Below are 23,926 nucleotides of genomic sequence, written 5' to 3' on the forward strand. Positions count from 1 at the left end.
TAACTCTTTATTCTTATACGAGTTTATAATACAACAAGTCGATTGCAGTCTCCCTATATATGTTCTTATTTGTAGGTAGCACCATGAAATATTGGCTGCAATTAACCCTTCCTTACATGGGTGTGCTGATGATGCCCACTTGTAAACTGTTAGTCTGTTATGCCTCTTGCAGGCCATCAATGGAAAGAACATGAGCAAGGAGGAAAAGTTTAGACATGATAATAAAAAAAAAGGATGCAGAGAGAGAGAGAGAGAGAGAGAGAGAGAGAGAGGCAACAGGGCAGCAGTACTACAACAGGTTTACGTATAAAAAAAATATATATAATTTTAGAGGCTTTTTTAGTTTATTCCTCATTTCTGCATGAATCTCAAAGCCACGAGCCTATAACCCTAACCTCAAACCATAGAGCAAATCCAATTAACACGAAAAAGAAGTTAGCACGGAGAGAAAAAAGTATCAGTCCCATTAAATATAGCCTGACCCTTTCAAATACAATGGAAACAAACAGTCATAAATATTTTGCAGCTCGTAGTCGCCCAAGGAAATTCCCGCAGGACTCGCTGCGCGTCGGCGCCGCTTATACCATGGCCGAGGTGGGTTTTTAGGCCTTAATTACACCTGTTACAGTGCCAGGAGGTGCTTAACATGGCCTATTTGATGTCTACACTTGAATTAATGGCGGAGGTGAGGTGTGGACGTAGAGGAGGAGGTGTTTCGGCTTGTGTCCTATCGGGGGAGGGGGAGGGCGGGGAAGCTGTGATGGCCGCGGCGGGAGGAAGCCAGAGACGCGGCGCCCGCCCGTTGATATGGCCGGTAGCTGTTGTTGTGGAGATATTTAAGGCTTGTGGTTCCTATATTACGGGTGAGGTAAGGGGAGGTGTGATGGCGGCAGTGGGAGGGAGAGAGATGCACCCCCTTGCCCCTCCCCCCTCCTCCCTTCCAAGCCGTCAGCCTCGCCCATCACATTGCTTGCTTCACTGATGCCAATTATGGCTGATTTTATTGTACTATGCTTGATACAAGTTTTTTTTTATCTGTTTTGTGGTTTAAAACATTCAAATAATTCACTGTTAGGTCATTTATAATTTTTTGTAAGTTTCTTATCTAATTTTGCCTGTTTTTAATTTACTATGCATAATGAGATGGTTTGTTTTGTTTTATTGTGTTTTAAAGCATTCAAGTTCTTCACTGTTTGGTCATTTATATATTTTTTTGTAAGTTTCTATGATTTTTTTAATTGTAGTACTTTTCTTACTATCAAGATTAAAAGTATGTAGGTGAGCTGCAGTCTTTCCTTAAATACTCTAATCAAAAACATGTTCACTGTACAGTATATCAAAGCATAACTGGACACTGACTAATTCTTTCAGTTAATAATTTATATTTCAAAGACACTTTTCTAGACATATTAGTAAAAAGGGATCTTTTCCGAACATTATCCCATATTTTAAGAGTAAAAAAAGTCCTTGATGATTTTCATACTGAATATTACTTTTTAAAGTTTTGAATTCTTCAGTAATAGATAGGAAAGAAAATTTAAAGGCAAATAACTCAAAAAAACTGTTAATTTCTCAAAAAAAAAATATTTATTCTGATTCTGTAAAAAGGTACCATTATATATATTTTAATGAAATGCAACACCTTTTTTGTCTCCCTCTTTCACTTCAATAATGAGACACCTGATGTAACAGTTTGCTTAATATTTTTGCCTGTATTCCAGACGAGAGAGGTGAAAGAGGCCACAACTAGTGTTCACACAGCGAGACAGTAACTGGATGCATGCACGGGTGTGTGATCATTGCAGGTGTGAATCGTGACAATGGACACGGGTCTGCTGTCCCTCAAGTGGAACAATCATGGAACCACGTTCTTCCATGTGTTGTCAACCATCAGACGCAAGGTGAGTTGGCTTAGGAATGTCATCTGTCAGTTATACTGTCACATAAATTAATAAAATAGGATCAGTTCCCCAAATCCCATGAATGAAAAAAAAAAGGAAATACATTGTCTTACAAATGTCATCTGTCAAATAGTTTTCATACATATGACCAGATATGAAGATGACATTGGTGGTGGTGGTGGTGGTAAATAACTAAAGAACACATGTTGCTTGCAGGAGTCTTACAGTGACGTGACGCTGGCATGTGAGGGCAAGTTCTACCCAGTCCACAAGCTGGTGCTGTCCACATGCAGTGAGTACTTCGAAGAGATCTTTAACAGAACACAGTGCCGACACCCAGTCATCGTGCTCAAGGATGTGAAACACGGGGAACTGGAGGCACTTCTTAACTACATGTACCTGGGTGAAGTGAATGTCCTGCAGGCTGATTTGGCGGGCCTTATCAAGGCGGCTGAGTGCCTCAAGATTAAGGGTCTGGCCGTTCCAGACGAGGCGCCAATCACCCGAAGCAGCGGCAAGGAGAAACGAAGCGCTGGGGAGTCCGGAAGCTCCTCCCAGTCCAAGCGGGCAAGACAGGATGACGTCAACCTGTCTAGCCAAGTCTACGAGGACACCCGGCCCCAGCGAGGTGACTCCCATCCTGGCAGGGAGGTGAGGGAGTCCACACGCACACATTCAGGACCCCGGCCACCCTCGAGTACCACAGAAGAGACCTATCCCTTCCCCGCCACTGCCCCTAGTCAAGATGGAGCCCGGGATAAGCGGGAAGGAAGGGAGTCCCAATCTGATGGGGAGAGATCTAGGCACAAAGAGGGTCCCCTCACCCCAACCCCTAGTCAGTCCCTTGAGGTAAGTAAGCTGTGCAACTCTTTAGTCTGTTCCATACTTTATTATATCTGCGTATCCCTCATGTATAAGAGACTTTTTGACATTTTTGTTCATAGATATACTATTGTTGAGATGATTTCATCCTCCCTCTCTAGGTGTTGGACCACAGTGATCCTCCTATAGTCAAGACAGAGGTACTGGAGCAGCCCAAGGAGGAGAATGACACTAATGAGGACATGCTGAACTCCGACAGCAGTATTGGCTACAACCCTTCCTTACAAGGTGTGCTGATGATGACCACTTATGAACTGTTGTGCCTCTAACTATACTGTGTTAGAACTTTGTGGACTGTTTCCTTAATATTTGTGACCTTAAATTTAAAAGAAGTTATGTGATTTAATACAGGTTTTGATGTCAGTCTGTCTGACTCATCACACATTTATGTCCTTAATATCATATCATTAATTTTTGCTTTGAAGTGCATTGCCAACAGTCATTTAGCTGCTGTTGTTATCATGTATTAAACCCTTAGCGATCCATCATCCATACAGAAATCTAACAAACTCTTCTTGTTACTCCCAGGGGAAGCTGTTTCAGAAGGTGGTCAAGGGTTCGAGCCACAAGTGTTAACCTCTCAACCCCAGACCATGGAGGAGCTGGTGGCGCAGGCCATGCCAGGAACTTCAGGCCTTCAGGGGGTGAGTGTCAATGTGTTTTCTTTTTGTTAGAGTGCCTTGTCCTTACACATTATCTTTGGGGGAGTCTGAAGCTTGGGGTAATCTGTCTTGGCACAATTACTTTACTTTATTTAGTTTACTAAAGCTTTATAGACTGATGACAAACTAATCTTTCTTTAAGTTACCAGTATTACTATTTTTCCGTGTTTTAGGAATCTAACCTCCCATTGCTTAGCTAAAAGTTCACCCTAATGTTTTATAATGTATAGGTGTTTGATTGCTTGAGTTTAGGTATATATCTTGGATGTTTATAATAAGTTTGCCAAGCATTTCGGTGGGTAGTTGCATTAAATTGACATTTGTGTTCAAAACACGTGATGCTAATGAGCAGTTTGTAGCAGTAACTTAGAGTAGCAAGTGTAAGGTGGTATTTATTCATGTTTCATCTAAATGTCTACTGTTCTCTCCCAGGACTCCCTCGTTGGCTGGGGTGCTGCGCAAGCCGGTGGTGGGGGTGCAGGTGGAGGGGGGGACCTCTCCAGATTCTCCTTGGATGCCTTCCAACTTGAGGACTCCCAAAGTGGTTCTCAAGGCTCTACACAGCAGCAACAACAACAGCAACAGCAGCAGCAGCAGCAACAACAGCAGCAGCAGCAGATGGTGAGTGTTAACCTTTTGCTCAAGTCGTTCATTCTCTGCTCCAGAAAGGCATCACTAAATTATTAAAGAAAGTATAGTGAAGTTCTTTAATATAAGTTCCTCAATTATATTGCTACACCTTATCTACACTGCATTGTCCAGTGTAAAAAATATCATATTTTTTTACATTTTAAGTTTTGTATCACATCTGAATTATGAAAAGTCTCACTTCAGCATTTACCATGAGCTTTCTTCAGCCCTCAACATAAATGAAAATTTAAAGAGAGAATAACGGTTAACGGACGTGATACAGTTAATTGTCTCATTATTTCTGTACTGCATTGTGGTGGCTGGTGAACATGCTCAAGATATATACATTATTCATTGTAGATTTTAACAATTTTATTTTTCATGTTTCACACTTCTGAAAATTCAGACCAACAAAACAGTCTATTGACTCTTCCATTAGTTAACTCATACCTTTTTCATCTTGCACTATTGCTAATTTTACTCAAAGCAAAACTAGTAGTACAGGAATATTGACAGGCAAATGTTTGTTAAAATTAAAGAAATGCCTTGCCTTCTGGAGTAGAGCATGAACCTGGGAGGGTGCTGGAAGAACTGAATGCTGCTGGCTGGGGGCTGATAGGACTGAATACTACCTAGGTTTACAAATAGTACTCATGATGGTAAAAAGTTTTCCTGCACCTTGTTTTGTTCTCAAGGAAATTATTGTTCCTCAGTAGCAATTGGTGTATCTAAGAGACAGGACACCCCAGAAACAGAGTTGAGCTCTTAACAATGTACCCAGTTATTAGCAGCATAAATTGGATATATGCAACATTTGATTGACAGCCTTTATTGTTACCCCCCAAAAAATCACAGTTTTATTACTATTAGCAGACTAGATCATCATGAGTACTAAGGAAGGATTTATAAGCCTTTTTTAAATGATGTTGGTCTGCTTAACCTGATTTAGCGACTGGTGGGTGTGTGGTAAAGGGTGATTCCATAGCTCCTATCACTCTGCTTCGGCAACAATAATTATTAGCTGGTCCCAGGAAATGGTGGTAAATTATGATGATTATAATGACTAGGTTTTCCTCTATGAACATTTGATGAAGTAAGCTCAAATATGTTATACAAGTAATGCACTGTAAAGGGCTGCTTACATATAGATCAGAATGTGGTAAATTTATTTTGTTCATTTTAAGGGGTAATTGATTTATGTCATTGAATCAAATTCTTAATTGGAAAACTATTTGGGAATGGGCAGCTGCAGGATGGCTGAGGTCACTTCTGCTCCCACTACTCTTGTGGCTATGTGTGCTAGTGCTGGTGGGGTTCACCCTCCTCTGAGAGATGCACGGTCACACTTAACAGAATTGTATGTGTAAATGCAGCGTGCTTTCTACTGAGCAAAGTTTCTTCACTTTGGTTGTTTTGCAAAAAGAACCCAAATAAGTTTTATATATATATATATATATATATATATATATATATATATATATATAGATATATATATATATATATATATATATATATATATATATATATATATAGTTTAACCCTCTCGTGCACCATAAGTTTCCGATAAGTTTCTGTTCCACTCATCATGCATTTCTCAGGCCTGACTGGCCTTTTTTTGCCTCCGCGATACTCTACATTCCCGGACGTATTATACCCTCACAGATATATCGTACACCAATAAATTTGGTATCAATGGCTTCATAAAGACTTGTACTAGAACATGCACAAATAAAAATAGAGGAAAATTTATATATAAACAATACAAACTTGTTTCAAGTGTCCGTATAGAGTATTGTAGACAATAAATCCGAAGTACAAACTCTTTCCCACTCACTAGCTTGAAATTTTGTAGGCCAACTTTTTTAGCCGAATATATGTTTTGAAGCGGAATTTAGTGAGGATTCTTATGGTATCCTCAAAATCTTCATAAGCCTATTGGTTCCCAAGTTACACCGAGAAAGCTGTATTTTTTTCCTCCCGTCAGAGTAGGCTAACAACTAAAAATCGCTCAAAGCTCCTCATCTACGCTCCTTAGAAAGGTTGCCATATGTTACCATTAAGAAACTTATCCCAACAAATGACGCTACCAAATTAGACGCACTTTCACCAAAAACTTAATTTTTAATAAATTTTCTTAACTTTTATGACACGTTTCGCGTCATCGTGTGCCAGGACCTTTTACCCTCTGATGATGCGAAACGCGTCATTGTGCGCGAGAGGGTTAAGAGTCCCACTATTTTTTTATGTACTTAGGCCATAGTTTGGTTACCTGTTTTTTTAAACAGATGTGGTGGCTTTCTGATGTTAAGGGGACTGGTGGTTTTATTACGATGAAAAACGTTACGGTAACTAAAGGGTGTGTTATGTATATATATATACATACATATAATTTTCTATTTCACCTTTTTCATTATTAGATCCATTACCCCCACCACATCCATGAAGGATATTGTACTGTTGTTGCTGATTATAATGATGGGAAGGAAGAGGGGGGATAGTGGCTCTTTGTGAAGGAAGTGAGGTGAGGTGGGCAGACTCTGAGTTGGGTAAAATGGCATTGTGTGACACCTGGGAGATAAGGCAAAGTGTGTCCTCAGTTTGTGTTTATAAGGGGAAGGGAAGTACTGCAATTTGGTTTAGGGTATTTAACACTCGGCAGCCTAGTTCGTTCCCAGCACCTCTCCTTATGTTCTTGTAGATTGATTTTACACTCTGAAGTGTTGTTAGTCATGTTGATGTCTATAAATGTGTATCCCTGATTGCCCCAGAAACTTCCACTGGGTGATGGAATTGTTGATGAAATTATGTTATTTGCAGTGGTGGGCACCGCTAACCGAAAAGTTAGCTTCGCTAACTGGTAATCCATTAACTAAAAAGTTAGCTTCACTTATGCTAAATCACTTAGCTTTGGTTTAGTATTTTGGCTCTAAAACCCTTAAAAACAGACCTAGTGACCTGAAATTTTAATATGTTGTAGCTTAGACATAGAGCTTTCCATAAAGGTGTAACATGCCAAAATCAGATGATGATAAAGGTGTACACAAATTAAATTCCACATACACTTTATTTATGCGTAATATATGAACTTGCAATAGCAGTGCAGAAAGACAAAATGTGATTAGATATCTGATGACATACTACACAGTGGGGATAGTGGGGATAGTGGATCAATTTAGATGCATAAATGTTAATAATACTAAGGATTATATTAAGTGAATAAGTAAATAGCAATGTTTATTTCTTGTCAGGTGGAAAATATCAAATTCTTGTTATTAAATCCCGAGTTCAAAGAGTCAGAAATGGAAGATGCATTACCCTAAAATACTAAAAAGTTTTCCTAATAATTGTCCAATGACCCTCCTTTAAGACGTAATTTACCCAAAAGTGAAAGTCCTGGAATTAATGCGCCATGCGGCTCAGCTGGTGCTGTATCTCCCCACAACGGACAAGCACAAACCTGTATGAACTTTTAGGAGACTTAACCTGGTAGCAGCGACGGGCCAGATTTGTGGCTTCACCGTGTAGCAGCGACGGGCCAAATTTGTGCCATGATATAAACCCCCTAAAATAGATGACACATAATCTGATCACAAATGCTTTGATATATATTATGAAATGGTTTGTGCGAGGGGTGATTTTTCTCGCTTGGAGGGACCATTAAGAAATATGATCCCCGCTGCTACCGGGTTAAAGTTAGCAGAGGAGGAACTACGTTTAGTGGAAGCTAATTGGTCTGCTAACTGTTTCCAAAGTCAGCGAAAACACTAATCAGCTAACGAAAAACTAGTGTCACTAATTAGCAGTTAGCGGATTACCGGAACCGTGCCCACCACTGGTTATTTGTCACAGTTGTTTATTGTATATACTCCCCTTGAGGGAGATGCACCATTAAGTGCTGTACAGACCTACACTGGTAATTGATTGTCATGGTTGGGATGATAGCTTTGTGTTGGGGCATGGCAGAGAGTTGAATGTCACTAAGCAGTTTTGTAGTACTATCTGAAAATGTTCCTTGTTCTTTAAAGATTTGAAAAATGGAGTTAGAATAGAGACAAAGGAATTTTGAAGGAAATGTCCCTTCATATTGACTAAAGACTGAGAAAGATAAAGGTAAAAAGCAGAAGTACTAACATAAAAATGCATTTTTTTACTTGCTGCGATAGAATAGATAAGAAGTGTGTTCTCATCCATATCATATTCATACAATGTTCCATGTGTGCCAAGAGGGGGGCGCATCCAAATTTCTTCAGAATGTTTTTACTGCACTCATTGAGTTCCTCCTCTTGTGTTGTCCTTCACCTGCTGCCAACTCATGATTGGGTGTAGGGTTTATCACACCATTTTCCTAATGGAATGACAGTATATGGGCATATTCCTCCTCTAATTTCTATGTATCCTGTGAAATATGTAGCCATTCAGCAGCCCAGTGTTGCCACCACAAAGTCCAGCATGAAAGTATCTCATTCAGCACCAGGAAGATTCATCCTTGTATTCTTGCAGTGAGTGCTCTGTTGTCTTTTGATGCTTCCCGATGAAGGCTTTATGGTGACCAGTAATTTTTTTGTGGATAATGCAAAAGTTTCACACCTTTGTCAGTGGTATTCTTGCTTGTCCTGGTGTAGATTTGGTGAATTGATTGATGGTTAGAGTACCAAGGATGTATGAAATCTCTTGGGCTTTGGTTGTTGAAGTTGACATTTTGTCTCTTCTGCTGCTGCTCCAAGGAGCTCTCAAGGGAAAGGACATGTCAGAAAAGTTATCTCCTCACATGTTAGTATGCTAGATTCTTGCATACTCTAATGTGTTTACAGATAATATTGTATTGATGGTTGTGGTTACTTCTTATTGTCGTTTGTTCTTCCTCTTGGTGGACTGTGTGTGTGTGTGTGTGTGTGTGTGTGTGTGTGTGTGTGCATTTGTGTGGGGATGGGGGTGAGTTTTGCCTGGGCTGGTTGTGTCACCTTTGTTCTGTCACCTGCTGTACAAAAATAATGTGTTGTTTGTGTATATTTACAAACCTCTGCATTGTAAAAAAAAGAAAGAAAAAAAAAGAAAGTTAGCAAACAAGGTGTTTCTAAATGTTTTGAGACTTACCAAGCTTTCAAATATAGAAATAGAAACTGTAAACATTCTGCTTCCTTAAAGATTTCAATAGTGTGGGAAGCTTGTACTGATAAAGGAAGTCTTGCTATTTAGGAATGTGTATACACTATTTTTTCTTGATTCATGGGGTTTTCATCCAAGAGCAATAACTGAGAGTATGACATGACCACAAGCTTTCTTGTGGTCATGAGAGAGAGAGAGAGAGAGAGAGAGAGAGAAGAGAGAAGAGAGAGAGAGAGAGAGATCATACAGACTTTGCAGTGCAGGAAAGTGTTATAAAGTGATAAAGATTGAAAGACAGACAGACAAACAAGATCATGTTATGTTTGAGGGAAATGCAGTTTTATCTTGTTGGCAAATGTGTGGGTGTGGGTGAGTTTTAGTATATGTGTCCATGTGTCAGTTATCCTTATATGGTTACAGACAAATGTGTACATGTGTGTGTGTGTGTGTGTGTGTGTGTGTGTGTATTTGTGTGCGTAGCTGGGTGAGGTTTTCGTGTATGTGTGCGTGTCAGTTATCGTCATTTGGTTACTAGTAAATGTGTGTGTGTGTGTAAGTGGATGGGTATGGGTTTTGGTGTACGTGTGCGCGTGTCAGTCACCCTTATGAACGTGGCCTGTGTTGTTTCTCTTGTAGGGCGTGGGCCCAGGACTCCTCCCTGCTCCGCCCCTCCCCCGCTTCCCCTGCTGTGTCTGTGGCCGCATGTTCGGCAAGAAGCACCACCTCAAAGACCACATGTACACCCACACGGGGGAGCGGCCCTATCAGTGCCCTGTTTGTGGCTCGGCCTTCGCTCAGAAGTCCACCATGAGGAGGCACGTGCGCAATGCCCATCGTCTGATCTTTGAACAGATGTGAGGCATTGCTGTGGGGGGGCGTGGTGGTGGTGGGCCTTGACACTGCCCTTGATACTTCCTGCAGGGAGCAAAAGGGCTAGGGGAAGGGAAGGCTTGTTCTGCTATTAGCTGGCACTGTCTGGCACACAGGAACATATTTTTATAGCTGTTCAAAACTTGTTATAAATGTTTATATATGAAAAGATTTTGATTCTATCCCTCATATGGCTGTTTGATAATGAATGAAGCTCATTTAGCACGTGTGCTTATGCAGATAGCTTGTGCTGATATTGGTAATGCAAGGGGAGAAGAAGGTGAAACAGAAGTTGTAGGCCATGGTTAAGCATTCCTCCAAGTCCATTAACATTAATATATACCAAAAAGAACAGTAAATGTGGGGATATTTTGGCAATCATACATAAAGTTCCAATCATCGAAGAAAGCACAATGTAAAGTATCATGGCAAACCACAAATACACATTGAAGGTTCCTTATCCAATTCACACAAGGGGTGTCAAACAAATTACTCGAACTTGGGCCTGCTGAGAGGCATGTGCTGAACCAACATCACGTTCTAGGTTAAAGGGAGTCGCTACATGAAGATAACTGAATGGGGGAACAGTAACTCAATGGCCCTTGAAACTACTGACAGTGTGGCTGACAATAGGCAAGTGGCATATAAAGACATGCCAAATATACAAGTCTTCTTTTCAGGGCATGAGTAAAAAAATCATGTGTTTGTAATCTATATACAAACTGTTTTGTTTTTACAAATAATAGGGGTGAAAGAGAGGCTTCAGTTGTTAAGTAGCTTCTAGATCGATAAAATTAATGAATCACAGATGAGTGAGTCTGAGGAGTACAGTATGTCTAGAATGGCTGTGGCTTAGCAGCAGAGAGGTGGTGGTTGTGCGCCACTATTATGTACGGTGGCAGCTCAGTGGTGATGTTGATAGTGGTGGTGATGGTGATGGATTGAAGGATCTGTGAGTGAGGCCTTGTTGGTTTTTCTTGTAGGGCGGAGGAGGAGGAGGACGGGCAGGGCTGGGCTACCCGTGCCCAGTTTGTCAGCGGCTGTTTGGCAAGCGTCACCATCTTAAAGACCACATGTACACCCACACAGGGGAGCGACCCTTCCCCTGCCCCGTCTGTGGGCTGGGCTTCTCACAGAAGTCCAACATGCGCAGACACGCCCGGTCCACCCATCCGGAGGTCAAGCTGCTTCTGGAGAGATTCCCGCAGAGCGCGTGTATATAAGGAGCAGCGGAGCCCACTCAGTGTCATATTGTCCTGCTCTCATTACTTCCTAAGTCAGCCTGAAGCTTTTTTATTTTTTATTACCATTATAAGCTGATGACAGTACTGAGTATGTGTGTGTGTGTGTGTGTGTGTGTGTGTGTGTGTTACAGAGAGAGAGAGAGAGAGAGAATTCCAGTGTTCAAATTTGTAAGAAGACTACTGTATATACTGTATTAAAGTTTATGCTAACTCATGATTAAAAGACCTCTATGAGAGCTAGTTGATTTCTGATTATATTAGGAAGTACTTTTTATTTTTATTTAATTTATTTCTTACTGCATAAGAGACAGGCAACAATAATAACATAAAGGCAACAATATCCTTTTGAAACACACACACACACACACACACACACACACACACACACACACACACACACACACACACACACACACGTAAGCACGCATGCACTCAGGCATGCACACTGAGGACTGTTGTTCCTTCAGCAGGGGGTGGGAGAAGGTGATGTCGGCAACCTGGCCGGGATGAGGGTGGTGGCGCCCCTGGAGAGTGAGCAGTGGCCTCGGGGCCGCTGGTACTGCCCATACCCTCAGTGTAGCTACGTGACTCACTGCGAGTCCAAGCTCAGGATGCACTACCGCAGGCACACGGGGGAGAAGCCCTTCTGCTGCCCCCACTGTACCTTCAAGTCGGCCCAGAAGGGCAACCTCAACGTTCACATAAAGAAACACCACTCAAGTGCAGTGTCCCCAAGTCACTCCAAGCCTGGCTATTGCATGAGTGACCACTACCCATTCAACGTGTACCCGAGTCAGGTCAAGCCTGCCGTGGATCTGGCTGACCCCAGCAATCAGGCTCTTGCATCCTCTGCTGCCTCCTCCTCCTCTGCCACAGCCTCCCCCTCCTCCTCTTGTGTTTACGAAGTGGAGTAGCAACCTCACTCTCATATACTCCTACCATTTACACACACACACACATACATACACATACACATAAATCAGTTGCTTCTGCTGTTATTACCTATGCTCTGTTTGTTTTATCTTGTATTTGGGTACCTGCTGCCTTTACTAGCTTTTTGCTTCTTGAACAATCGTATTTGGCATCCAGTTTCCTGCACACCCTTGGAATTTCCGAACATTTTGAGTTGAACAAAGCATTCCTAAATGAAACAGGTATTTTGTGGTTCATGTGAGCTGCTAAAGATAGTTAAAATGTTTAGCCTCAGAAGGCCAGTTTTAAGGTGGTGATCTAGGCTAGCTGGATGCTTCACGGGCACAGTCGGGGAAGCCTTTCCACCTAATTGGTCACAAGTTTGATTTCCTGCAGGGTTGAAGTTGTTGCATTGTTGTTTCAACCCTTGAAGTCTTCTCCCCCAACTGAAAGATCAATTTCTCTTGTATTTTGAAAAGAAAAATCACCGTGTTACATTTTGGAGAAGTTGGAGACTGACTGTCTCACCTAACAAATAATAAGCTGACAAAAGCAGCCTAATATCCAAACACAAGATAGAAGTCAGTAGAGTATAACATTCCTATTTTATACTTAAGAGATAAGCATTTGTAAAGGCATTAGTGACAAATCTAAGTTTATGACTTCAATCATAGAATCTCACATTCAGTACTACTTTAATCCATTACGTATAATTTCTTAGTATCCCCTGAACATTACTTCTTGGCTTTAGTATTCCATCAGTAAGGTCCTTACAACAAGGCAACCATTTAAGGGATATCACAATATAAAGTCTCATTACAGTTGAGGAATGTTCAGTCACCCATATTGATGAGACCTTGGATTTAGATAAGTAAGTTACTGGTCATGTCTGCAGTTACAATATTGACAACATTAAGCATTCAGTGCTGTTATAAGTCACCCTATGTAGTGACTTATTTGAATATAGTCAAAGCTCAAAATGGGGACTGGTGGAAGTCTCCTGTCCACCACTATCCACATTTGAAAATATATCCATTGTGGTAACTTGCAGAGGGGAAGGTAGAAGTGTGATGAAAAGTGGAAGATTGTGCTGCCCCTGTTGGCTGATGAATAGTGAGAGTGATCAAAATAGGACATGGATCTGGCAGTGTATTTTCAGTGTTGAGGAGTGGTGTTCCCAGTGGCATGACACAGACTGGCTTGCATGAATATGCGAGTCACCAGTAGGCATTATTATTTTTTCATAAATGAATATATTAAGGAAAGTTATTTTTATTATAATTGGCATTCACATAATTTTTTGTTTTGTTTTGGTGCATAATGTTTTGTGCCCCAGTATATTATTGCCAGTATCTAAGAAGCCTTATTTATATACTGTACATACCTGAGTAAATGACAGTCACAAATGAAGGTCAACTTTAATTTTTACCCTCAAAGCACATTTCATTGAAGAAGAAAAAGTTCATCTATAGTTTCACTGTGTTAGATAGTTAGTTTTTAGATGTATGGAAGGAAATTATGTGCACAGAAAGAAGTGTGCCATTTTATTTAGACAAGGACAACCATAATGCATGAAAAGCATCAGGGCGTGTGGTGTGGACAGGGTAGCGCAGTGTCTGAAGGGATGCAGAACAGCCTTGCCCAGTGATTACAATGAGATCTGAAATAGTACTGTTCTCGTAAGAACAAACACCACCTGAAAATGAAGCAGCGATACATAGACAGAATCTGGAAGGAGGGACAGTACCAGTTTACAACATTGATTATCTTGCTCTAATCACCTGGACTCAGAAGAGGCAGTCCACAACAGGTGTAAGTAAAACAAAGGCATTATTTCACATTCCCACAGTGAATAAATGTCACTTCTCATTTGTGCCTTTTATGGTCTTTCTCCGAGATGGTACTTAGTGGGCTATTTTGTTTTTGTTTTAGCCCTTGAGCTGTTTACTGTAAAAAAAAGTTCTTCCTTTGTGAATGGACCTCTACACTCAGCATTATGTATTAGCACCTGAGAATTATGGTCATTTAAATTATCTCCATTTCTGTGCAAAAGCTGCGCCACATACTCCTTCGTGTGAACAAGAATTCCTCCTTTGGTTGTTGTCAGGTGGTTGCTCCCTCCACTTTGCCTTCGTAGTAACCTGTGTCTTTGTTAGCCTGTAGTCGAGTGCATGTTAAAAAAGCCCCGTTTGTGAACATGTGCTCTCTTTCTTCTAGGGTCGTGGAGGGCAGGCGAATGCTGGTGGGGACTATAAGCCATACACGTGCTTCTACTGCCCAAAGAGATTTTCACGGCGGGACAACCTAACCCTCCACTTGCGCACTCACACTGGGGAGAAGCCGTATCACTGCCCCCACTGTAACTATAGGACCACCATAAGTTCCAACGTTTACCGACACATGCGAAATAAACACCAGCAACAAGTCGAGGGGAAACCGCTGTATCATAGAACATCGTACCTCCACCCCAGTTCAACTTATCATGTCCGAGAGCCTCTTGACACGAGCAAGCCGCATGCCAGTTCAGGTCAACCCGCAATAGCACTCACAGAAAACGTGTACCAGCATGAGAACTCCGTCAATAAGTCTTAAAAGGGGCTACTGAAAGAGTGTAAAATATATATGAATGTGGATAGGGCTTTGAAAGATGCAAATAAAAAGGTTGCAGTTCATGTACCGTAAGATGGAAAGAAATGTGCATTATTATTATTGTTGAGGTTCATGAAAGAGCACCAAAGAATAATATTAAATTGATATAGACCCAAACAGAGTCCTCTCAATGAGAAGACATGGATATGAAAAATAAGACAGTGACAATAAAGCACCAAAAAAAAGGTGGACAAAAACAATGCCTAATGAGGAATGAATAACTCCCATAAGCACTAAGATGGAATATAGGAAGACATAGGAATAGTGAATTATATAGAAAAATGGGAGAAAGTTTACCATCACGAAGGACTGTCAGTCAGCCTTACAAAAACTTGAAAGCAAAAAAAAGTGTTCCAGACCAAAAAACATTGTTACCAAAACTGTTAAGGTGACCAGGAAAGATGTAGATGAAGATGCTGTACAATTCAACGAAGAGCCAGTTAGTCAGTCAGTCACTCCTTCCAGTCTTAGGTCACAGTGAATGGATAAACCGGTGTCATGACCAGATCAGTATTCACCACTTAGTCAGCCATTTGACCAGTCAGATTTTCAGCCTATTCATCTCCATTATCTTGTACAAAAATATATAAAAATGTAGAACTCTAAAATGTTAACTAATGTAAGATAATCCAGCAATTACAACTTTAATGTTATATATATGATTGAAAGGCCACCAGATAAATTTAACTTCCACCAAACACTCCTGAACTACCCCTTTATTTAATGAATGATGAGTCGGTGTGTGTGTGTGCGTGTGTGTGTGTGCTCACCTTTGTGAATACATACAACTCTTATTAAAGCATCATGGAGGGGAGTCAAATCTGTTTGGGATGGCAGTTTTATAAGCAATGCCTCATTTTTAAGCCCAGCACGCATGTACATTCTTACATATGCACACATCTGCCTCTCTGCCTTGAGCTACCACTATGCTGTCCAATAGGAGGTGTCATTATTGTTGGCCAGAGTCAACAGCACTGCTGTCTCCATTATGAATTTAAGGTGCAGCCACATCAAAAAGCAGAGGAAACCATTGAGTTTGCCACTGTATTATCTGATCAGAGGTGTTATTATTGTTGGCCTAAATCAGTTTTACCACTCCATTATGAATTTAAGAGGCAGCTACATCAGAAAGCAGAGGGAACCATTTGACTGCCACAATATTTTCTGTTCAGAGGTGTCATTGTTTTTGCCATAGATCAAGAGCACCACTATCTCCACCAACCTAAGGGGCAGTCACATAGGACTCCAGAGGAGACCATTGACTGCCACTATATTTTCTGATCAAAGATGTCATTGTTCTTGCCATAGATCAAGAGCACCAGTATCTCCATCAGTCTAAGGGACAGCTACATGGAAAGGCATGATGAAACCATTAACCATGTTCCAAAATCAATCAGTTGTACTTGCAGGGTGGCAGGCAGGCAGGAGTATTACGAAATATTTTGAATTTGTGTTAGTTCCACTTTTACTATGCCAATAAATGTTTAAAACGAATTTGCGGCATTACCTGTTGTTGTTGTAGTTATTGTTGGAATCTGGTTCAAGGGGATGGCTACAAATAATGAATTTCGAGTTCCCTCTCTTCATGAACTACTATACTCCACTACAAGACATATGCCCTCCTCTTTCCTCCTCTTGTGGTCAGATCATACATACCAAGGGATTTTCATACTCTTTACCTGTCCCTTCCACCTCATTTCTTCCTCATTGCTATCTAAATCTACTCCCTAAACATGTCTAGTTTTATTTTACTTTTCCCTTAGCTTTCATGATGAATTCTCATTTGATTTCTCAGTATTTTGCTTCAAAACTCACTTGATTTGTCATAAAACAGATCATACTATTCCGTGTGGCTTTATTATTGTCAAATAACACACTATATTCTGTATATTTGTAAAACATTTTTATTTTGTGTTTTTTCATGAACATGTGAATATTTTTTTTCATGTGAATATTGCAGTTTGCCTACATAACTCTTTATCTAGAATGATGGGAGGTGTGTGTGTGTGTGTGTGTGTGTGTGCGCGCGTGTATATATGTTTGTGTGTTCGCGCGCGCGTGTGTATATGTTTGTGTGTGTGTGTGTGTGTGTGTGTGTGTATATGTTTGTGTGTGTGTGTGTGTGTGTGTGTGTGTGTGTGTGTGTGTGTGTGTGTGTGTGTTGGGGTTCTTGTTCCAGTCTGTTGTGCGCTAGAGAGAGAGAGAGAGAGAGAGAGAGAGAGAGAGAGAGAGAGAGAGGGGGGGGGGGGAGACTACCTGAAAAGCCTCATTGATCACGAAAATATTTCTCATCCATTAGTTTCTTCTTTGGGTGACGGCATAAGTTGTTTCCGAACAAGGTTATTGTGCTCGCCACACGACCACAGTTCGAAACTAGTTATAATAACTTTACCATTGGTAAAGAGCTGTTAATAAAGTTCTTTGTGTCTACACCTGAGGCTCATCACATCACTACATCACGCCCGTAATGAGATGAAGATGACATAGGTAGGTGACGGTCGACATTATTCCTTCTCCTAAATCTGGTGTGTCCGTGTTTTAGGGCGGCAGCAGCAAGGCGGCGGTGTGGGCGCGAGCCCTGGCCGGCCACTCGCTCGGGGCCAGCCACCAGTGCACCTACTGCCCTAAGCGATTCTTCCTGCGGTCTGACCTGACCCGCCACCTTCGCACGCACACCGGAGAGAAGCCCTTCAAGTGCCCCTACTGCGACCACAGCACGGCCATCAAGTACAACCTCAAGAAGCACCTCATCAGCCGCCACAACGTGGTGGAGCACGGCATTAAGATGGAGGCCCTGCAAGGTGCGTTGCCGGCGCGGCCTGTTCTCTTAGTAGGTGGTCTGGAGGGCTCTTGTTTACATCTTAACTTCATGTTTTAAAGAAGAGGGGGAAGAGGACAGCATACAGACAGACAGAGAGGGAGATAAAGGGCAGAGGCAGAGACCCCATATCATGTTGAGCACAGCTTGAAGAGTAGTGACCAGTACTGATATACAATCCTTTCATACTTAGTAGTTCCCATACCTAGCTGAAGGTTGCTCCTGTTTTAGGCCGGCAACAGTCAAACGATGCGTCGTCCACGGCCAGCAGTGGACAGGGCTTCTCGTGGGGCGGGGCGGCGGTCCCCACGCTGCCGGCCGTCCTCTCTTTGCTGCAGCGAGAGAGTCTGCTCGCACCCGCCGCCGGCAGGAGTCTGGCAAGCGACGTGGCTGACAGTATAGCGTCCCTGACCTGGAGCAGCAGCAAGCTCCCGCACTCTGGCGGCGGCTACTCCTCTAAAGACTCCGCCGGCAGCCTGCAGGGTGTGGCCTCCAGCAGCTGCCCTTCGCTGGACGCCACCGACAGTGTGGCAGCCAACCCCTCCTGGTGCGGGGGCTCGTCCACGGCCTCCCAGCTCGCCTCCTTCGCCGCCCAGGACCAGGACAACCTACCTGGCTCGAGTGTATGCACCTCGCAGGACTCCGCCAGCACCCAGGTCGCCGCCAGCTGGACCACCGCCGCCGCCGAGCTGGACCTGCCCATGTTCCCGCCTGAGCTGCAGGAGTGTGACAGCATTCCGGCGACCTCCTCCTCGGACAGGTTCTTGTCGGCCTCGGCGGCCGAGGCTTTGAGTGGTCAGAGCTGGAGTGGCGACGCCCAGCAACAGCAGCAGCAGCAGCAACATATCTCAGCGATACATTCCTCTCAGAGTCTGGAGAACGTGACGGGCGTGGCCTCCAGCACCTGTCCCTCCAACGACACGGTGGACAGCGGCGCGTCGCATTCCACCAGCGACACGGAGTAGAGCCAAGGTGACGCAGCCGTTGCCACACCCGCCCTTCTTAATTTGTCTTGCTCTCATGTACCGTCATCCCGACTATATGAGGTCATTGGTCCGAGGTCGTTCGTCTTTCCCCGCTGTGTAAATAGTGAACCGTAACTGAACCTTGCCTAGCCAGAGCTCCTGACGGGAAGGTTGTTTATACTTAGTCCATGGAATCGTGAAAGACATTATTTGAAAGTGTTTAGGTGCCGTTGACCTGTCATGTTTGCTGGGTCAGGCTGTTGAGTGGACTGAGAACTTTGATAGACATAAGACCCTAGCAGGTCGTGGTGCCAGTGTAGCCGGTGAGAGGACGTGGTGCGTGTCGTTTCCACATTGGTGTTGACTGCCGAGTCGTGCCGTGAGTGATAGGTAATTATTTAACGCTACGTACGCATTCAGTTGTGTTGGTGTGCCGACGGTCTTGTGTGAATCATTGTGAGAGAGAGAGAGAGAGAGAGAGAGAGAGTGCAACGTTATTACTGAGTTCTGAAACATTTTACAGGGTCTTGATCAATAGTTAACCATTAGCTATCTCACGAAGTACCGGTGGAAGACGAAGAAGGGGAGAATGAGCGCGCAAAGAATGTGTATCCGAACTCGTAGATTACCGGGCGGTGGTGTGGCCGAGCTGGGTTTGCGGGCGTGTTGTTAAACGTATCGGCGCCTCATTTAGCTTACTTATAAAGCCTCTCGTAGAAGTTGCAGGGATATCCATGGACTGTTTTGTGATCCCAGTCATAGTTTTACCCGAATTCTGCATCTTGATCGGAAAACTCGCCCATGGAAATACGGTTAATCCTCTCGGTAGCCTTGATAAATAGTCGTAATGGGAGCCCGATGCGTTTAAAGGGGCTATGGCTGGTATTTTCAGACGCTCCCGCCTCTCACATCAGCTATTTCCAAAGATCGAAAAGGATATTAATAGCTTTGTGATAATGTTATTTCCACGTTCATGTTACAGAAGCTTTGTCACTACCACCAGGGTCAAAGAACTACCCCTGGAAATGCCCAAACTACCCGTGAAAGCGTTGTCAAAGTTGTGTTCTTGGGCCTTGGAAGGTTTAAAAATATGGCCCTATTACACTGGGCAAACTTTCCGTGGATTTTCAGTCAAACCACGATTTCCGCTGGCGTGGTTCTCCTATTTCCGTGGTTTTCTGACGTGTCCACGATCTTCCAAAGCTACGGTAGATTTCACCGAAGGACGACGGTATTACTCACCATCATCATCAGCAGCAATAGCAAGAAACAAATGAGAACCTCGCTAGCGGAAATCGTGGTTTGACTGAAGATCCACGGAAAATTTGTCCAGTGTAATAGCCCCTTTAGACTATGGACTTGAGACTATGGGTGTGGGTAAGGCGGCGCAGGAGTCACGTCTTGATTGGCGTTCGTTATCAGGGATGTGTGCTCAGAATCGTCTCTTGCTTGTCTGATTCCCTTCTTGTCACCCGTTTCCATCCTTCCTTTATACGGCAATGAAGGAAGATGGTAATGATTTTTTATGCTGATATGAACTAATGATTTTAAAGTTTTAGACAACTTTGTGTGTGTGTGTGTGTGTGTGTGTGTGTGTGTGTGTTTCCGCAAAAAACATTCCAAGCAAGCCTGACGTGTTTCCTCATCCCGAGAGAGAGAGAGAGAGAGAGAGAGAGAGAGATTATACATATACCATCGCCGTTTTATCCAAAATCAAAACACTTTCCTTGAAGATGGATTATTCATTTTATTTTATTTATTTTACTATTATTTTACCTATATATCGATCCATCCATCCATCTATCTATCTATCATGTGTTATTTTCGTAGATCATCGTGCCGTGTCGATCATGAATACCCCCCCCCCCCCTTACTCTGACCACTAACTTAAGCGCCCCTCCCCACCCCTCCCGACCAGACGAATACTGAAGGGGAAATGGCGGTGAGGTTTTTATAATCTCGTTCTTAAAACCACACTTTATACATCATTTACTTCTTGGACCTTCTCCTTTATCCTGATATGCTAGATGTCTCCCTGGTGGTGGTGTTTGGTGGTGGTAGTAGTAGTAGTAGTAGTAGGAGGAGGAGGAGGAGAAGGAACAACAGTAGTAATAGTAGTAGTAGTATAGTGGTAGTAGTAGTAGTAGTAGTAGTAGTAGTAGTAGTATCAGTGGTAGTAACGGCAGCATTATCAGAAGGAAAAAGGTGAAGTCGTAACAGTAGCAGCAACAGTAGTAACCTCAGGAGCAGCATTAGTCGTAGTAGCAGCGGTAGTCGTAGCAGTAGTAGTAGTCATGCTGTTCCTCTTCTAGGCGAGACTGTCCTCGGAGGTCGTGTTCGCACCGGGCACGCCGCTGATCGCTCCGGGCACGCCACTGATCTCTCCGGCCACGCCACTGATCGCTCCGGGCACGCCTCCCGCACCTACACCCACGGCCACGGCACCCACGGCGGCGGGCGCGGCGGGACTACACACGTGCCAGTTTTGCGCGCGGGCTTTCTACTTGCGTTCCGACTTGACGCGGCACCTGAGAATTCACACTGGGGAGAAGCCGTTCCAATGCCCCTATTGCCCCCACGCCACGGCCCGCAACTCAAGCCTCAAGAAACACCTCTATAGCAAGCACATGGCCACCCTCGGCGCCGCCACCACCGCCGCTACTACTGCTACCACAACTGCTGCTACTGAGTTCCACCACCACCCCAGCTGAGCCCGTGAGAGAGACGTAGGAGAGGAACTGAGAGATATTTAGAGAGAGAGAGAGAGAGAGAGAGAGAGAGAGAATTTAACTTCCGATTCTTTTTTTTTTTTTTTTTTTTTTTTGTGTGTGTGTGTGTGTGTGTTAGATTGATGGTTTTCTGCTATTAATATTATTTCATTTATGTATTTTTTTTGTTATTTGTTTTATTATTATGATTCGATATTATCACTATCATACGATTATTATTATTATTATTATTATTATTATTATTATTATTATTATTATTACTGTACTGATGTTTTGCATCTGAAAATGGATATTCAGTAGAAAGGAAAGACAGTTTTTTTTGTGTGCATAGTTCATAAAATTGTGTACATTACTTTGTGGTTACTTAAGCAAGAGGGATGTGTCAGCGAAATATGAATAATTGAAGTTTATACATATATCTGCACCGTCAATACCTTACTAATTATCTTGCTTTTTTCTTTTTTTTCTTTTTTCTTTTTTGAGCGAAGGAACAAATTACAACCAACGTAAACAGTGAATAACTTGTCATACTCAATCCTGGTGTCAATCATGGTAATATTTTCTTGAACTTACACAATACTTTAATATCTACATGGACAGCATACGAAATCGTGACTTCAGTGTTGTTTTTTTATTATGGTGGGCGAGTGGCTTATTGAGTATGGTGCTCTATGATTTATTATTATTATTATTATTATTATTATTATTATTATTATTATTATTATTATTATTATTATTTAACTATATACCTGAACTAAATTGGATGTGTAAATAATCTCCTCTGTGTGTGTGTGTGTGTGTGTGTGTGTGTGTGTGTGTGTGTGTGAGAGAGAGAGAGAGAGAGAGAGAGAGAGAAATCTGTGGCTCTATAAGGCTCGCTGGCTACTTCGCGGAAAGAATTCGACAAGTATTTTCTGTATGTTAGCGTTTCCCTTTTTTTTATTTGGTGAGATGGGAAGAGAAGGGACGAAAAAACGCGCGTGTGTGTGTGTGTGTGTGTGTGTGTGTGTGTGTCCGGCAAGCCATACAGTTATGAGACTTTTTTCCTTGCTCCGGCGTTTTGTTCGACTAACCCGATTGTGAGTATTAACACCCCATAGCTCCCGTTAGGCCCCGTACTATACCCCTCCACCCCTGTTGTATATGACGGAGATGCCACTCAAGTGCAAACTTTGAAATAAATGTCTTTCCCGACGCTGAGACTTTTCTTGCACGGTGAGATCCTGCGCATTCTCGACTCTCGCTGCCGACATTGTTGTAGCTCGCAAAATGACTCATTAGAAGAGTGGAACCACCAGCCAACAGCGGATACAAGTTAAGCTCCTCATTGAATCTTCTACCATTTAGCCCTTGTCGCTTTCCTCACTCGCAGATTCTTTTCCTTTGCTTCCCCGCTGCTCTAGCCAAACCCTTATCCCTCCCTAGTCCGTAGTAATCCTGGTTGGGACAGTGAGTGAAGACAGTCTTCCCCTTTTAGGGAGGCGACGGCGGCGGCGATGTGGTGGGGACTGCCTCGATGTCACACTCTCCACTCGGTCTGGCTCCGCCCGGGCTGGCCCCAGACTGCCGGTTCGGCCACCAGTGTCCAATTTGCTTCAAGAGGTTTGGCCTGAAGTCCGACCTAAGGCGCCACATTAGGACACACACCGGGGAGAAGCCGTTTGCTTGTGACTTCTGCAGTTTCAGGACGGCACTCAAAGGCAACCTGAAGAGGCACCTCGTCCGCTTCCACGGCGCTGACCCCGGCCAGACGCAGGCTTGGTGCGGCAGCGGCCTCTGAACATGGCTGGTGTGCGCTGCGCCTTGACTTATGCAGGTTGCCCCCATGAAGTACTGTGTAAAACAAGCGTTGGTCGTGTTGCCTTTACCCCGACGAATACCAAACACGATTGTACAGAGGAGAATGTCTTGCTCGCCGGCTCTGTCTTGACTTACGTGGTTCTTGCTTTGATTTTTATTCCAAGAATTTTACTTGAAAATCTTTCTACCTTGATTGGCGCGCCAGGTCGTCAGTGAGGAAGTTTTAGGAGGGAGATGTAGGAATTGCTTCGTTGCAACGAGGTTGACGTGTGAGGATCGCCGTGCAGGGGTGGTGGGAGTCGAACTGAGGCCTGAAACTCTCAAGTTCATGCAGTGTCTGACCTTCATTCCCTTTTGTAACCAGTGGAAGCATTCCAAACCCGCAGATTATATGTTCATAGGAGAAAGAAAAAAAAAAACGCGTGTGAGAGGAGGCTGAGCCCTAACGTGAATAACTGTCGTCCTTCAGGTTAGTTTGTGTTCAGTTTCGGACATGTTGACCATGACATAAAAAAAAATAATATTAAGTCTTTTGTGTGCAGAGTACATAGCTCTGTAGAATCAAGAGAGGAAAACCAAAGTTATGCCTTTATCTTCGCTTTTATGAGTAAGGACGGAGCAGAGCGGTAACTGGTCGGCAATAATGTGTTCCTTGTATGCATGGCACTGGGAACCATGTACCTTGGTCATCCCCAGGTGGAAACACCCAGGTAACGCTTCCCACAGCAAAACCAAGCCCCGCCAAGGGCTGGGCGTGG

At 43.1% G+C, this 23,926-nt stretch overlaps 1 protein-coding gene across 2 annotated transcripts; it reads left to right on the forward strand.

The window, feature by feature from the left end:
- Nucleotides 1-471: 471 nt before the first annotated feature.
- LOC126999955 (transcription factor GAGA-like) lies at nt 472-22,986 on the forward strand. Of its 2 annotated transcripts, XM_050863158.1 has the most exons (9): nt 472-594; nt 1,722-1,901; nt 2,118-2,750; nt 2,885-3,011; nt 3,312-3,427; nt 3,878-4,066; nt 17,399-17,657; nt 17,906-18,646; nt 22,846-22,986. In XM_050863158.1, the coding sequence occupies exons 2-8, from the start codon at nt 1,821-1,823 to the stop codon at nt 18,637-18,639; spliced, it is 2,139 nt and encodes a 712-aa protein (XP_050719115.1). In that variant the 5' UTR covers nt 472-594; nt 1,722-1,820; the 3' UTR covers nt 18,640-18,646; nt 22,846-22,986. The 2 variants fall into 2 exon arrangements, with proteins under 2 accessions (XP_050719115.1, XP_050719106.1); XM_050863149.1 differs by lacking the exon at nt 22,846-22,986 and having other exon boundaries at nt 17,906-20,944.
- The last annotated feature ends 940 nt before the right edge of the window (nt 22,987-23,926 follow it).

This window comes from Eriocheir sinensis, chromosome 2, assembly GCF_024679095.1.
Source record: "Eriocheir sinensis breed Jianghai 21 chromosome 2, ASM2467909v1, whole genome shotgun sequence".
Taxonomy (NCBI): Eukaryota; Metazoa; Arthropoda; class Malacostraca; order Decapoda; family Varunidae; genus Eriocheir; species Eriocheir sinensis.